The 16,673-nt window shown below is 35.9% G+C and overlaps 1 protein-coding gene across 1 annotated transcript; it reads left to right on the forward strand.

Moving 5' to 3' along the window:
* On the forward strand, positions 6,270–13,153 carry LOC109710201 (uncharacterized protein At2g27730, mitochondrial). The gene is made up of 3 exons (XM_020232682.1): positions 6,270–6,479; positions 10,557–10,595; positions 12,700–13,153. The coding sequence occupies exons 1-3, from the start codon at positions 6,369–6,371 to the stop codon at positions 12,907–12,909; spliced, it is 360 nt and encodes a 119-aa protein (XP_020088271.1). The 5' UTR covers positions 6,270–6,368; the 3' UTR covers positions 12,910–13,153.

The raw sequence follows: 16,673 nt of genomic DNA on the forward strand, positions 1-16,673 counted from the left end.
ACAATAACTTTGTGGTTCCAAAATAACTTGTTGTTCTACTGGAATAGGAGTCATCAAATCGTGAAAGACAATAGTGGGTCTGTCATGTACAGAATCTGAATGCTATTGAATTTCCTTAAATTATCAATTTTCTTAAATTCAATGAATCGAGGTTTAGAGCTCCCACTAATTGCACCATCCTCAATAAACCGTGTTGTTTTAGTTTCTACAATCTTTATAGGAAGTGATAGACAGTAAAATTTATACCCTTTCGACCTTTCCGAATAACCAACAAAATATCCTGATATAGTTTGAGGGTCCAATTTCTTTATTTGTGGGTCATACAATTTGGCCTTAGCTTGACAACCCCATGTACGAAAATATCTTAAACTGGGTCTCCTACTTGTCCAAAGCTCAAAAGGAGTCTTAGTGACAGCATTAGTAGGGACCCGATTAAGAATATACAAGGCAATTTTGAGTGCCTCACTCCACAATGATATCGAAAGGGTAGAATTACTGATCATACTCCTGAACATATCAATTAATGTGCGGTTCTTTCTTTCAGCAACACCATTTTGATCAGGTGTCCCTGGCATAGTGTACTGTGGAACAATTCCACACTACTCCAGAAACCTAGCAAAGGCCCAGGGATTTGGCCTTTATCTGTTTGTCTACCAAAATATTCACCACCCTTATCAGATTTGACTACTTTTATTCTTTTCTCGAGTTGGTTGTCTACTTCATACTTCAGCCTTATATGCCTTAAAGGCATCTAATGTTTCAGATTTTTTCTTAAGCAAGTAAAGATAGTCATATCGAGAGTGGTCATCAATAAATGTGATAAAATATTTATGGCCAATAATTGAGAAAGAAAAAGGCCCTCATATATCGGTATGAATCAATTCTAATGTTCCATTACATTTTTTAGCACCTTGAGAGGAGGTTTTGATCTGCTTTTCCTCTATGCAGTCCACACATATTCCAAAGTCAGAGAAGTCGAAATCATTTAAAATGGCTTCTCTAATTAACCTTTGGATTCCCTACTTCGAGATGTGTCCCAACCTCTTATGCCATAATATGGATGACCTTTTATTATTAATGTCACGTTTTGATCCAACATTTCCGTGCATGATAAGAAGGATTTCACTATATGAATGATCTAAAGACACTTTATATAGACACCAGAGTCAACTATCTAAGATTTATAGGATAAAAAAAAACACTTTATTATCAAAACTGAAACTATATCCCAATCCAACAAGTTTCGAAATAGAAATTAAGTTCTTAGAAAAATTTGGAACATAAAATGTATCTTTTAAATCCAAATTGTGACCAGTGGAAAGAACTAATCTAAATGTTCCTACAAATTCTATTTTAATTGGATTTCGTTCAGCTATATAGATAGTCGCTTCATCTTTACTGGGTTTTTTTGCATTTCTAAAATCCCTGCAAGAAATTCACCACGTGACATGTGGCATTAGAGTCAATCCACCAAGTATTAGACGGAACAAAAACTAAATACAATTCATGCATCAAAGCCAGAAATTCACCATTCTTCTGAAGCCATTTCTGATACTTTTGACAGTTCTTCTTCATATGACCTTTTTTCTTACAAAAGAAGTACTTGGGAGTTCAATTACTTGATTGGCCTTGTGAACCAGATGTAACTTTCTTGTTCTTTCTTTTTGAGTCATTCTTACCCTTCCCATTCTTAGTACGCTTTATTTGTCTCTTCTGAGAAACAAAGTTAACTGCATTTTGTTTTTCTTGCAATAATCTGCCTTCCTCTTATACACACATTGTCAACAATTCATTAATTAATTATTATCTTTATGTGTGTTATAGGAAATCTGAAATGGTCCGTATTCAGATGGCAAAGAATTCAATATAAGTGCACTAAGAATGAATTAGAGATGGTTACTTCAAATGCAGTGAGCTGCGCTACAATATTTCGCATTTCCATAATATGTTTGTGAATCGAGCCATTTTCGGAGTACTTCATGGAAGACAGTCTAGTAATTAGTAATTAGGGTGCTCGCCAAGGCTTTACTGGAACTTACAAACTGTTGCTCCATAACACTCAGGAAATCGCGGGTTGTCTCACACTCTGGAATTGAATTTCGAATGTTTTTACCGACACGCGCTTTCATCAGCATTAAACTAAGCTGATTAGAGCGCTCCCACTTTTCTGAAAGTGCTGTGTGGGTTGACATATTTTAATCTGTAAGAGGAGCAAGGTTATCCTCTCTCAAAGCCAAAACAAGTCCATACACCCTAATGTAAGCATGATCTATTCTTTCCACTCCGAATAATTAGAACCATTAAGCATAGGAACAGAATCACCAATAAGAATAAAGGATGAAGTCATAACTAAAATAAAATGCATGTTTTATCAATAAAAAATCACATCAAAAATTACCACACCAAAATTAGAAAAATACTCTTTATATGACATTGCAACCCCTCCTTTGGGAGCAGAGTTATGAGTATAAGTATTTTTCGTTCTTTATGTATATTTTTTTATATGGCATCACAATCCCTCCATTGAGAGCAGAGTTATGAGCATAAATATGCAATCTCTTTATCAGAGATTAATTTAAACTTTCTGTAGACCATGATAATTTCAAATTTTTCATACGAAAAAATTGTCAGTTTTGGCCAGGCAAATTTCTCCAAACGAGTTGCAAGAAAATTACCATCCTACACCACCCATTTACCTTCATGTCTAGACCTCCTTTGGGAGCAAACTAAACATAATATTAGGGTGCAATTTTCTCATGCACTTTTTTTAAGTAATTAATTTATCTTTTCTTCCGGTCGGGGCCGCTTTGGCTTGCACCCGAACAGTTGAAGCAATAAATTAATCTGACTTAGTGATGCATGATTAATATGAAAATTATCCGAAAGCACTACTTTAAAGTAAATTAAATTATTATTTCTTTTAATTAGGGCCGCTTTGGCTTCCACCTAGCCAATCGAAATAATAACTTAATTCAACTTAGCGCCAAACATTAAATAATCAAAAAACAATTATGATTATTTATCTTTCATGTTTATCCGGTCAAAATAAAAATATAGATGCGATAATTTAAAATATGACATCGCAATCAAATTTAAACTCTATATATTCTAATTTAACCACAAATATAATATAAATAAATTTATGATAAATTAATATTGTATGTAAAATTAAATCCTTATGTGAACGGATTCTTTATATTCACAATGCTTTAATAGATATGAAAGCTCCAACGGATCGAATTTGGATGAATAAAGAAGTTTAAGTAGGTAATATGCTTAAAATCGAACACCTACCAAGAATTAATTTGCAAAAAGAAACCCAATAATAAATTAATAATGGGTTCAATCTTAATAGGTTCATCTTTCGTCCGTATCTTAATTAAGCAACCCATCACCCAAAGTAAACTAAAAAAATTGCTAACAACCAGGTTCAAAACAAGAACCAAGCTCTAATTTTAATGCAACATCAAGATAATGCATATAATTAGAGCCGATTTGTAATTAGCTAATATTAATCTTAAAAGAAGCCAAGTAATTAATCCACAATGCATGTTTGACCACAATGCATGTACAAAGCCACGTGCTGTCAAATGCCGCACCTTACTATCAACCCAATTTCCGAAGGATTAACGACAGCCGTACATTCTCATGTCACGCCACGCCACATGTGATCAAAGAATGCTATGAAAATTAATTGCCCCACAAATTAAGATCACGTAACTTGTAAGATTTTTTTTTTTAGATAAATCTAAAATTCATCATAATTCGATCCAATTACAAATGCACACAATATTTAATTTATCGTTCATAACTCTGATACCAATTGATAAATTTTTTAAGTATGTAAAATAAAAAGCAAATTAAATACATACCAAAATCTTTGTGATCAAAATAAAATAAGATAACTCACAGAGCGCCATAGAGAAGAAATTTCTGATCAATCTGCGGAAGCGAGAATTTCAGCTATGATCTGCAAGTCATGAACCGAACTTGGATAATTTGGTTTCTCCTCCTATCTCAGACACTCTACCGTAAGGTGTGGAGCCGATAGTAATTCTTCACCAGAATGCGTATGAAAAGGTGACAGGACTAATACCCCTTTATATAGAGTCCAGATCGATTTTCCATCAAAGTCTGATTAGAATTCTATTTAATTTAAATAGATGGGATAGGGATAAAATATATCATATCAAGTAGTTCTATATCTATTAGGATTGATCTTTATCTATAGTAAATCCAAATTTAAATATGATTAATTGGGCCACAATTTATGGAAATCCTAACAGGTACCACTATGCAGTTCTGTGAGAGTTGAAATTATATAGAGCTAGGTTCCTATGCTTTTGAAAGTACGGAGGCCTCCGTGCTTGTAAGTTGTTTTCGATGATGGGACGTCCAATTCGGCGATCGGTTTCGTTAGCCATGATCTACGCTATTGGAACTATCTAGAAACCAAATTTCATAATTTTTTAACTTCGTTTGCCTAGTGAACGAGTAGCCTCAAAATGAACGGCTGAAAATAAAAATCTTATAAAAAACAGCGATAAGGGACTCAAATTTCAAATCGGAAGTATTNTCGAGCAAGCTTAATCTGAGTTTTTCGAGCTTTATATATATATATATATATATATATATATATATATATATATATATATATATATATATTTTAACTCGAAGATATAAAAATTTTCATGATTCAGTAACCATAAACATTCAAAAGCCGGGAACCTAATTCCTTACACGCCAATCCCACTACACCCGGGAGATCCCAACTCTCCCACCAACCAACTTATCATATTAGATTGCCCACTTTTACTAGTTTCCGTGTCTAGATTGCCATTTTTTAAATGTCCGTGGTTCACGAACCACGAAAATGTTCGTGGTATTGGCCTGAGATATATATATATATATATATATATCTCAACCTGACACGATGATAATCATCGTTTTAAGGTAACAACGATGATCAAAAAATCGGAAACCTAGTTGAGAAAAATAATAAAGATCGGTAACCTAATTTATGATATTGGGTCACCCTCGGTGAGTTGGGATCCCCCTGGTGAGTTGAGATTGGCTGATTATAGTAGGACTGGGATGTTAAAAAGTAGGTTCCCAATTTTTTGAACTATTGTTTTTCTTGTAAAATGATAATTATCATAAGGTCAGATTAATATATATATATATATATATATATATATCATCCAGAACACACGATAATCCTCGTGCCTCCGGAGGCACGAGGATTCGGCAAAAGCTACTACCTCGAAGGCTTAGCTGCTAGCCGAGGCAATCTGAACTAGATCGCATAAACTTGATAGATCTTTTATTAAAAACGCTAAAAAGCCATAGTAAATGGATCGCTAGCTTTCCCAAGTTTTAGTTGTTGAAAATTACCAACTACATATGGCGAACGTTCAAATTGCCACATCTTCATAAGTTTAGTCTACTTTAAAACTATCTTTTAAGAAATATGATAAATATCGTTCTAGTTATAGAGGCTGGCTTTTAAAATTACGATATAGTGGTGAAAAACACTCTAAAAATAAAAATCGGTAATTAAAACTTGGGAAACCTAGCGATCCATTTACTATAGTTTTTTAGCGTTTTTAATAAAAGATCTATCAAGTTTATATAATCTAATTCAGATTATCTCGGCTAGCAGCTAAGCCTTAGGAATAGTAGCTTTTGCCGAATCCTCGTGTCTCCAGAGGCACGAGGATTATCGTGTGTTCTGGATGATATATATATATATATATATATATATTAATCTGACCTTATGATAATTATCATTTTACAAGAAAAACAATAGTTCAAAAAATTGGGAACCTACTTTTTAACATCCCAGTCCTACTATAATCAGCCAATCTCAACTCACCAGGGGGATCCCAACTCACCGAGGGTGACCCAATATCATAAATTAGGTTACCGATCTTTATTATTTTTCTCAACTAGGTTTCCGATTTTTTGATCATCGTTGTTACCTTAAAACGATGATTATCATCGTGTCAGGTTGAGATATATATATATATATATATATATATATATATATATATATATATATCAGGCCGATACCACGAACATTTTCGTGGTTCGTGAACCACGGACATTTAAAAAATGGCAATCTAGACAGAGTAATACTCAAGCTTAGCTTGAAATAAATTTTGAGCTTTTTTTTTTATTCAAGCTCGGCTCATTTAATTTCGAGTCGAGCTAGAGCGAGCCAAATATCGAGTCGAACGCGAGCCGGCTTGCTCATTTGCCAGCCCTAGTTGCCACCCTTAATTCAGAAACTTGGGAGAGAGAGGGGCAGTCGTCTAGTTAGGGTTGTGTAGCTCTGTCTTACTAGAGTCAGCTTGGGCGAGGAGAAAATGGCGACGAGGATGGCAGCGAGGTTCGTGGCGACAAGGAGGCTCTCCTCCTCCGGCGGTGGAAAGGTCCTCGGCGAGGAGGAGAAGGCGGCGGAGAACGTCTACATCAAGGTCTCTCGCTCTCTCTCTCTCTCTCTCTCTCTCTCTCTCTCTCTCTCTTAATCTGATCCCCTCATCTTTAGAGGATCGCTCCTCTGATGCGTGTTCTTGCTTCGGATTTCGACTCCATTGTTTAATTTTAGCTCTGCGATGGCGTTTCTAGGGTTTCAGTTGGAGTTCGTTGTTAGATCTTTGTTCAATGAGTGTTCGTGTGAATGGGTTAATGAGATTCTTGTAGTTTTTCTGAATTAATCCAGGGGCATAGAATAGTAGACGGATTGTATGTTAGGAGTGAGAAATGTGAATGTCGTTCTTATTTTGTTGGCTTGGATACGTAGTTGATTTGCTAATATTAGTTTGGTCAGTTCACATTCTTAGGAGACGTATGCGAGTGAGACTTGTAAGGGGAGAACGTAGAGAATTGCACGCCTGATATGAGTTAACGCTAAGTTAATTAGACTGGAGAAATAAAGAATGCAAGTAAAGGTAAGGCGAGTAAGGATTTTCAGAAAATCGGAAGAAAAAATAAGGAAGAGAAAGCGTAAAGATAGTTATTGGTTATTTAGGGCCTGTTTGGCCTTTAGAAAAGCTTTTGTGGCATGCCATCGATTTCATGGTTGCGTATGCGGTTTGACACACAACTGCTTGTCACCATGGTTTTAAATATGATCAGAATTGAAGCTTTTGGGAACAGACATGTGATATGGCTCAGAATAAGGCCTTGAAAATGTTGATTGGGGCCTATAATGGATGGAACATTCTTGATGCACGATGCTGGGAGTGATTCTCGGGTTAATGGAATTCTTCAGTATCTAATAATAGAAAGCCTTGCCAATCGGATTGTAAGTTGATGTAGTAGCAAGGAAGATGATTAATACTAGTAGAAAGGAAGTCAGAATAAAGTAACAGCGTTTGACTGATTTTAAGGGGATTTAGATATATTTTGAGGTTGATTTGCTAAGATTCATCAGTATTTTCAGTATTGTTTTTTGATCTTGGATTTTTGATGTTTGGTCCTAAGTAGGGTCTTTTGAAGGAAAACAGTAAGATGTTGGTAATTGGATTTTCCGGTATCTTATAAGGAGATTCTGATCTGTAAATGTGAAATCAGGAGAGCTCCTTAAGAGTAAACTGACTTTTATCATATTTTTTCGTGAATGTCTCATTCTTGGACATTAGAGCTTATACTTCGGCTAATTTTCTATCTCAACTTTGAATTGCTATCCGAGAGAAATATTAATGCATGATCTATGTAAGAGAAAATTGACGTAGATTGACATAGACATAAGACGTACAAATGGAACAAAAAATTAGAAATATAGTGGTTGTAGTCTTGTTGATGCTAGTATTTTTTTAGATGGAAAAATAAAAGACTGTATCATACTTCATGAATGTTTCATTCTTGCAAACTGGAGCTTATATTTTGGCTAATTTTCTGTTTCAACTTCTAATTGCTATCTGGGAGAAATATTAATGTATGATCTACATAAGAGAAAATTGAAAAAGTAATAAGACATACAAATGGAGGAGAAAATTAGAAATTTAGCAGTTGTAGTCTTGTAGATGCTACTATTTTGAAGATGAAAAAGGAAATTATTTCTTTCTTTTAGAGGATGGGTTTTGGTCCCAAAACGATTGATATTTCAGAGAAACAGGGGAAAGTCAGATAACATATAAATTATGGTGACTTATCATAGTTGTGTTGTTCGTTTTAAGATAGTATACAATAGACGTATACTGGATTATCCTATTTTATAGTGAAATTTTTATACTTGGAGCGTTGATGAGAGAACAAGAAGATAAGACAATGCAATTACTTTACATTGTTGGTCAAAGTTGGGAAAGGGGGGAAAGTTATTGCTATAGAGAAATAAAAGCTCTGAAATGAAGCAACATATGGAATTGGACATATAAAGCTCTTGTACTTGTTACGTTAACGGTTAACCTGTATTGAAAAGTAGGCCTCCACGCTCTCTCCCCCCCTTTTTTTTTTTCCCTTTTCCTTCCTATTAGCATCCCCCTAAAGTTTTACTTTTTTTTATTTGACTCAGTTTTGTTATGTAAATTGGGGATTCCATTTTAAATAATCTATTTAGTTGTTTATAGCCATTAACTGTTTGCTGAGTTCACAATTACATCAGGTAAAAAAAGGGCAGAGCCATTAACTTTTAAGTATAATGGGTAATTTTCCTGAAATTCCCAACTTAACTAAGGAAAATATTTTAAAAAAGAAAAAAAAAACAGTAATTAAAAAGTTGAGGGGGCATCAATCAAACAAAGAAATAAAGTTGAGAGGCTACTCAAAAATGCTTTCCAGTTGAGAAGGCCTTCATACAGTCTTACTTGCATTTGGGATTGTCATGATCTATTTCTTTATACGGTCCAGTTATTTTCTCCTGGTCCCAAGTAGTATTTTGCCAACCAAATTTTTTCTCTTGACTCGAGTATTGTTTCTTAAAAACGTTTCGGGTATAATTTGGAAATAAATCTACCTTTTCTTCTTCATTATACACATTTACCATATTATTAGGGTTTGATCGATCCCTAACGCTCATCATGATTCTTCGAAAGATTTTCATGCCGTCGGCAAAGTGCTTACCTCTACTCATACTCCTAACTTATGATTTGTCAAATGAGTTTAACTTATTAAGTAATTTGAAAAGCACCAACGCAATGAAATCAGCCATTTATTTAGAGGCCCCAAAACCTCGGAGGTAGGAGTAAGAGAGAAAAATAAAAGATAAATAAGAATTGTACTAATATTCATAATCATGACAAGACTCGGATGGAACTAATCCTAGTAGTAATCATAGCAAATATCGTATATTGTAGTTTTTGTACAATCATTTGGTATCAGCAAGGATTGAAACTTTATAGATACTCATTTTCCCGTGCATCCTCCATACTTTCTATACCTACTCATTTGCCACTGCATTCTCCATACATTTTACAGCCATGTCATCTGTACTCTTTTCTCTTTTCCCCACGCCCCAATGGTGTACTTCCCTAAGTCTCAAATGGATGTATGCATATTCTCTTTCTAATGATACACATAAAGCAAGATCTCTGTACATGCATAACAGGTAAGTCTCTTTCTTGCCAATTATGCTCAAGACCAGATCGATAATAAGCTTTACTTGCTAACAAGCTTTACTCTCTATCAACCCATGTAATGTTGATCAGATTTAGATATTTTTGAAAAGAAGGAGAGTAAATAGTAAAATTCATACAAATAATTTATAGAACATTAAGAAAGAAAACTGTTTTAATGGCGCCTTCTGTTATAGTTATGGTTGTACTTGCTTGGGTTATATTATGAAGACATTGGCATTAGTAATGAAGGACAAACTATGTGCTGATTAGGAGGACCAAATTAATAATTGCTATCAGGATTAGTGTGTTACCTACCAAATTATGATTTACAACTACTTTGATGCATTGGAATTTATTTTAATTTCTTCTTTTTGGCAAGACCATAACAAGTAAAATGCAGATAATTATGAAGTGAGGGATCTGAAAATTCTTTTATAGGTGGCATTCCTATACGTAAGAAATAGATGCTAAGGCATGTGGATGACGGCAGAATGATTAACACTATGGCATTTTCACATAATGGCCAAAACATATTTATCAGATACTAGTTAATTGTTTCATTTCTGCTGTTACCGAATCTATCTCCTTTAGTCGCATGTAACCAGAAGAACAAATAAACTATTTTTTGGAGCCATATCTATGGGAGCTATTTTCTTCTGGCTTTAGGGTGCGGAATTGGAAAAATCATGAGTTGGTTAAAGATTAACACGGCATGTTTCCACTGCAGAGCATTATAACCCTAATTTTCTCCTCACCGGGGATTATCTCTTTCGCTACTCAACATAATCTCACTTGGGAACTGCCTTACATCCTTTCTACTCCACTAGACATTGATTTTCATGATTATCCTGTTTGTATTTTTCCGAAAGCAGAAAAGTTATTATAAAATAACTATAACTGTATTAGTGTTATTCTATTTTAGGGGACATAATACTTGAGTTTACTGGATGCAAAATTTTGCTTGATTTTGCATTAACATTTGGATATTTGCTGCAGAAAGTGGAGCAAGAGAAGTTGGAGAAACTAGCACGCAAGGTACGTAGCAACTTAAGATACCTATTTTTTTTCTGTACACAGCTTAGAATACACAAAGGAACGCAACCGTTCTTTCTCTTACTTATTTTCTCCCCTTGGCTGTTTTCAGTTTGGGGATTTTATCCTGGAGAGAGTGAAAAATATCCCTAATGGGGATTTTTGAACTTATAGCTGTCCCTATTATATTTGGCTTAGGAGTTGTTTGGTTCTACGTAAAACAGTGAAAAATAGTTTTTGGTGGAAAAAAAAAAGTTTTACGTTTTGTAGTGTTTGGTTTGTAGGAAAAAAAGTAGTTGTCGATCAATATTTGTTTGGTCGAAAGGGAAAAAAAAATATCTACATTTGTTTGGTTGGGTGGAAAAAAATGAATGGAAAAAGTTTTACGTAGCTTGAGTTTTCGTGTTCCGTTGAAAAACAACAGAAAACGAAAGCTTACAATTTTTTCCCAAATCCGTTAAAATACTTTTGGTTACCGTTTGGTTCGGGGTTAAGGAAAAACTAGTTATTCCAGAAATAGGGTTAAGTTTAGGGTTAAGGTGGGGTTAGAGTATTTTTGTGTTTGGTTGAGAATTGGAGTTAGTCCAGGATTAAAGAAAATAGTGTTTGATTGGAGTAGGTGGAATAAGAAGGATAGTAGGTAAAATAGTGTTTTGTTTGGTTGGAGTAGTCGGGTGGGGTGGGGTTAGCTGGGGTTAGCTAACCCCACTCCAAATAGGCTATCCCGGGTTAGCCCATTTGGGGTGGGATTAGCTAACCCCACCCCCCTAAAATCATGTTTGGGAATAAAACCGGGGTTAAGGGGTTATCCCACCCCTTAACCCCGAACCGAACACAAGCTTGGGGGAAAATGTTTTTACGTCGAACCAAACAAGCGAAAAGCATTTTTCATGGAGAAAACAATTTTCTGTTTGTTTTACGCTAAGGGCGTGTTTGGATCCATGTAAAACTAGTCCGAAAATTTTTTTTTCAGTTGAAAAATATTTTTCCTTTGTTTGGTTCTCTGTAAAAAATTTTTCCCGGAAAACTTTTTTTACGAATATGCGGAAAACTCGCGTTTTCGTTTTCCGCTCCGTCCGAGCGGAAAACGAAAAACTACAGGGAAAAAGTCGCGGCTCACAAGCACGGCTCACATCTTTTAAAATATAATTAAACTTTATTAAAATTTATTAATTAACAATGCACATAAACATGCATATGAGTTGATCACATATATATATATATATATATATATTTTAATTTTTCCCTCTCTCTCGATCCAAGTGACGAGAGAGAGAGAGAGCCAGGTGCTCCACTTTGTGTGGAGCACCTGGCGCACGTTNTAATATATAAATTATAATAATTAAATATATTATGATAATTATTATATATTAATAATATATAATATATATAATTAGAGAAAATATATATAATAATTATAATATACTAATAATATATATAATAAAAAATATATTAAATAGTTTTTCATCTACTTTTCTTTTTCTTTCAACCAAACAACTGTCATGGAAAATTGCCTTTCTTTTTCTACAAACCAAACACAAACGATGTAAAACTTTTTTCCACCGAAAATTTTTTTTCCACAGTTTTACGTGGAACCAAACACACCCCAAACCAAACACCCCTTAGGGATGTTAGAAATTTCTTGGGATAAAGGCCTAGATATGGGAATAGCAGAATCTGTCATGCCAATGGAATTGCTATCACCGAGAATAAATTTTGTTGTATGTTTTCCCCTATTCCAATCCTGGGTAATGCCACCTTTGTTTTTGTTGGCTATAATGGGAATATCTACCACTATCTCCACTCTATTTCTCAACCACACACTGCTTTAATTGGTACCCATCTTGTTTTAAATGCTGTGAAGTTCGCTTTGGAGGAAGACATAAAGAGGTCTTTGCTTGTTCATTCTGGGAAACAATTGTTGCAACTGGTTTCTGAGGATTACAAAATAAGAGAAATTGATTCTTAAGAATTTTAAGAGGCTTTTGGATTTATGATGATATTGCTGAGGAACTCTTTTTTCAGTTTTTGCTTTTGTTTTTTTTTTTTTTCTCTAATTACCAAGTAATATGTTCCATAATTTAAATAATTGTGCTGGTTTCTTCAGGGTCCTAAATCTGGAGAGGCAACCTCGGCCACACCCAAAGGCCCAGAGGTCGAGGCCAATCCGAGCGGCACACCAGGGTCATCAACATCTGGTGTTTCGACTGACACCAATAGGAACTATGCTGTTTTGGCTGGTACGATCGCCGCTGTTTCTGGATTGGGTTGGTACCTCTTGTCCAAACCCAAGAAATCTGATGAAGTTGTGGACTGAGAGCCAAAAAGATTGACCTACATTAACGGTTCGGTTTCTTCTTTGCAAGTTGATTGCAAAACCTCGTCTTTTTTTGTTGAACTTATCGGCCTCCTTTATGCACTAGCAGACTATACTGACTTGCTCACAAGTATAATCTCTTGTATGTTTTGCTCTTGGACTTTTCTGGAATTTTGATGGAGAAAATAATTGTTCATGACAATTGCTGAATACAATACAGGACATACTATTTCTTTGCTCCAAATGGACCGTCGTTTTCCCCTCTTCTTCTTCTTCTTCCATTTATTTTTGTTTTAAAGATTTGTTGTATCCATATCTTAAGACCTATTAGATAGTTGTTTCTGAAACTGCCGAGTGGAAGCACATTGTTAGGGCCTTTGTAATACGTGTATATTCTTCCACAGGACGGCTTTTCAGCGGTTTCCCTAGCAAGGTTTTGAGTACGTTTAAGGAGGTTTTTGTTCTTCAATCTGCCAGAACTCTTGGTGGGAGTCATTTGAGGGGATTCCACTCTTTCTGGAATAAGAATCGAAATGGAAGTCTCTCATAACAAATAGCGACAACGTGAGTTCCTTATTACGGTTCTCATTCCTGTCATTCCGATTCTTATTCTAGACTCAAAATTCGCTGAACCAAACAGGTCCTTGGTATCAATGGTTGAGGGATTCTTCAGTTACCCTAGAATCAAAATTAACATTGTATTAGGAAGAAATTCAATCTAGGAAACAACGACAATGGAGGAGTTCAATCCACAAAACAACGGCAATATGAATTGCTGATTTTATTCTAAATTTTATTCCAAGCTCCAAATCTATTGAACGAAACTTGCTACCCTAGGTGTCAAAATGCGTTCATTTTCTTATTATGGCTGCATTAAGATGTCTTTCTTTCATCCAGTCACGACTCACGAGATAATTTTATTTGGCCAAAGTGCAGATCATCCTTTTGAATATTCTGCATTCGAGATCATTGAAAATCTGGAGAAAATTCATTTAAATCTTCGTGCTCTCCTTACTCGTTCTCTTTTTGTAAATTTAACGTCCATCAAAAATTAAGTTGTTCTAATTTTTTTTTGTTTTTTGATGGAACCGGGATTAATCCCTGTTTATGATTAAAGAAAAGGTGAGTACAAAATAGGTAAAGAAGAAAAGTAGAGTGCAGGGAAAAAAAAAAAGGTTGGCTATTGTAACCCGAAAAGTTGATTTGCAATAATCCCGTTCAGTGCTTTGTTGGAACAACATCCACCAGATTTCAAATTCTTGTAAAATTCGTTTAGCTATCGCTCTCCAATCTATGCGCATATTTTAAAATATTTGTTGGTTACTGTTAGTGCTATAAAAATTGCGCCATATGGTGAGCAGGAACGCATCGCGAAGCTAAATATAAAGTGACGTGCGGTGCACCAGGATTTGAGAAAAATGCACCCAAAAATCGAAAATCGGTTAGAGTTGATGCAGTTAGGATCAGTTAAGAATGGCCCACAGAAGTTGGGACATGGCCGATTGTGGGGAATAACTAAATAAATAACCGGCGGGACTATAAATAGTAAGAAGACGCCTGACAAATGGTCTTTTTTTCCTGAGAATAAGAAAACCAATTTATTTTCGTGCACTTTCTCGTTTTCTAGGAGTAGTCTACTTGTAATTTTTCTTTCCCTTATATTTCTTACTTTTCTGGGAGTAGTTTTAAGTTAGTTTCCCTTAAGATCAGATGTCTTAGCGGCATCCACTTTTCTGTAAATATTCATCTTCTTTGGTAATATATATTAGCACTATTCTGCTCATTTCAGTTGAACCGAACATACAGTATAGCATTTGAACTCAGCCGGTCAGATCCATCATCAGCTGAATCGCTTGATTCAATTATGAGTGCAAACTTCGAGTGTCACTATCAGAAGCCGCTCTACTTCTTTGTACACTTCCCGAAGAAGGACATTTGACCGAGTCAACGGTCTTGGGGTCCAGCTCATAATAGTTATGTTGTTTTCAAATTATCCGGCAATAACAAGTGAAAAAAAGTCTTAAATTGTTTTTTAGTATACCAAGGCTACTTCTCTCTAAATTATCTCCCGAAAGAAAATAGGTTGGTGTCGCAGTTCACATTTGAAGTATCGAGATAAAAGGATGCAGCACAATCTTCCCAGACCCTTTATAGTCCACATGCATGTAATGAATAGGTGTTGTGCGATCTCATCATCTAAGTTGCATAGAATGCAACAGGTAGTCTTCGTTTTTATATTCAAGATGAAAGTGTTTTGTCTTCTCCCCAAGGTAGCATTGCCGAGCGGGCGATCCCTTTTTTTGATCCTGAGGATCTACTTCAATTCCTCGGTGTATAACTATGAAACCGAGGAACTTGCCTGAAGTGAGACTGAAGGCACAGTCGTTCAGAATCTGAAGATTGCAACAGTCGTGACCCGTTGAGATCACAGACGGTCTCGCATTTTCATTTGGCTTGAAGGAGGAGCCGAAGACCGGCCTGCTTGGACACTAAGTCCTTTTTCTGCCAAAAAGAAAGAGAAATCCGCACAATTCCCCTTCACGTATGGTTACCTGATGCTATGGAAGGACCCACTCCCTTCGAATGGTGTTGGTCCGTAGGACCGTGAACGGATTCTTCTCAAATTAGTTGAACTTGAATCATCTGTTTAGGCACCTGCTTCAAATGGTCAACCCTTCTCTTTTTCCTAAAAAGGGAAAAGGAAGGGCTGTCTGGGGTGTTATCGTTCCCCAAAAACCAGCATAAAAAATAGATCCTGGTCTACTTTGATGACATCCTGTCAAGCAGATGCTTATTGCCTGTGAGATATGTATTGACAGTTCAAAAAGATTCGGTTGGAGTTGTCTTTCCTGGGGTCAGGAGAAAAATATGAGTAACCTCCTCAAAAGCTGATTCACGGCAAGATTTTAGGCCTAACCAAAAAGTCTTATGTCCTCCGTGTCGCACGGCGTTTTAACCGAAAGATCCGCCTTTGGACCTGGAACCATACGAAGGGCGCGCTATCCGACCCGAAAGGGAAAACGAAGTCTCAGTCGTCAGTTAGATGATGACACTGTTTTTTTGGAGCGAACGACCTGATACTACCTTATTACTTATTTTAACTCATTGCATTCAATATTGGCCAAATTGGGTGGTTCTTACTAGTTTGGAGGTAGACCCGCGGATCGTCCCTATTCTCTCTTTTTTCTTGCCAAGATGCTATGGCGGGCGTACTAGGAGTTAGGAACTCGCCTGCATGAAGCCGGAATTGCTAGTAATCGCCGCAATCACATTTGCCTTTGCCTCATATTCCAGTCTTATCGTAATTTCGTACTTGAATTCATCTCTTGTGAAGTTGTCTCTGCTTGGCGGGACATAATTCAACCAGAAAATAAGGAGCCGTATTGATTTTCGGGTAAAATAGGAAGAGATGAATCTGGCATTGGTGACATTTCTTGGCGTATTCAACGCAATCCTTAGCCAGTTTACCCAAGGTACTAGCTATCCGACTTAGACTTTTTTGTTTGAGTCCTGACAAGTGCAATTCCCAATTCACACACATGGGGACATCTAACGAAGGATTCTTCGCTTACCAAACCAATTGCAATTAAGTCATTCGAACATAAACCAAAAACGGTAGCCTTCACTTCATCTTCGCTAGGTGTGAAATCCCATTGTATTCGAGGAGTAAAGGATTTGCTGGGAGAAAATTCTCTTGACAGTCAAATATCTCATTTTAGGTTTTTCGCTAGTAGGACGCCCGATTCGATCGACGAATTTGGCTA

Source organism: Ananas comosus, linkage group 5 (assembly GCF_001540865.1).
Source record: "Ananas comosus cultivar F153 linkage group 5, ASM154086v1, whole genome shotgun sequence".
In the NCBI taxonomy this organism is placed as follows: Eukaryota; Viridiplantae; Streptophyta; class Magnoliopsida; order Poales; family Bromeliaceae; genus Ananas; species Ananas comosus.

Excerpts from the sequence above, each read along its gene's own strand:
- LOC109710201 (XM_020232682.1), top strand. The coding sequence starts at position 6,369 with ATGGCGACGAGGATGGCAGCGAGGTTCGTGGCGACAAGGAGGCTCTCC. Across the intron at positions 6,480-10,556 it reads CGGAGAACGTCTACATCAAG|AAAGTGGAGCAAGAGAAGTT; the intron begins GTCTCTCGCTCT and ends TATTTGCTGCAG. Across the intron at positions 10,596-12,699 it reads TGGAGAAACTAGCACGCAAG|GGTCCTAAATCTGGAGAGGC; the intron begins GTACGTAGCAAC and ends TGGTTTCTTCAG.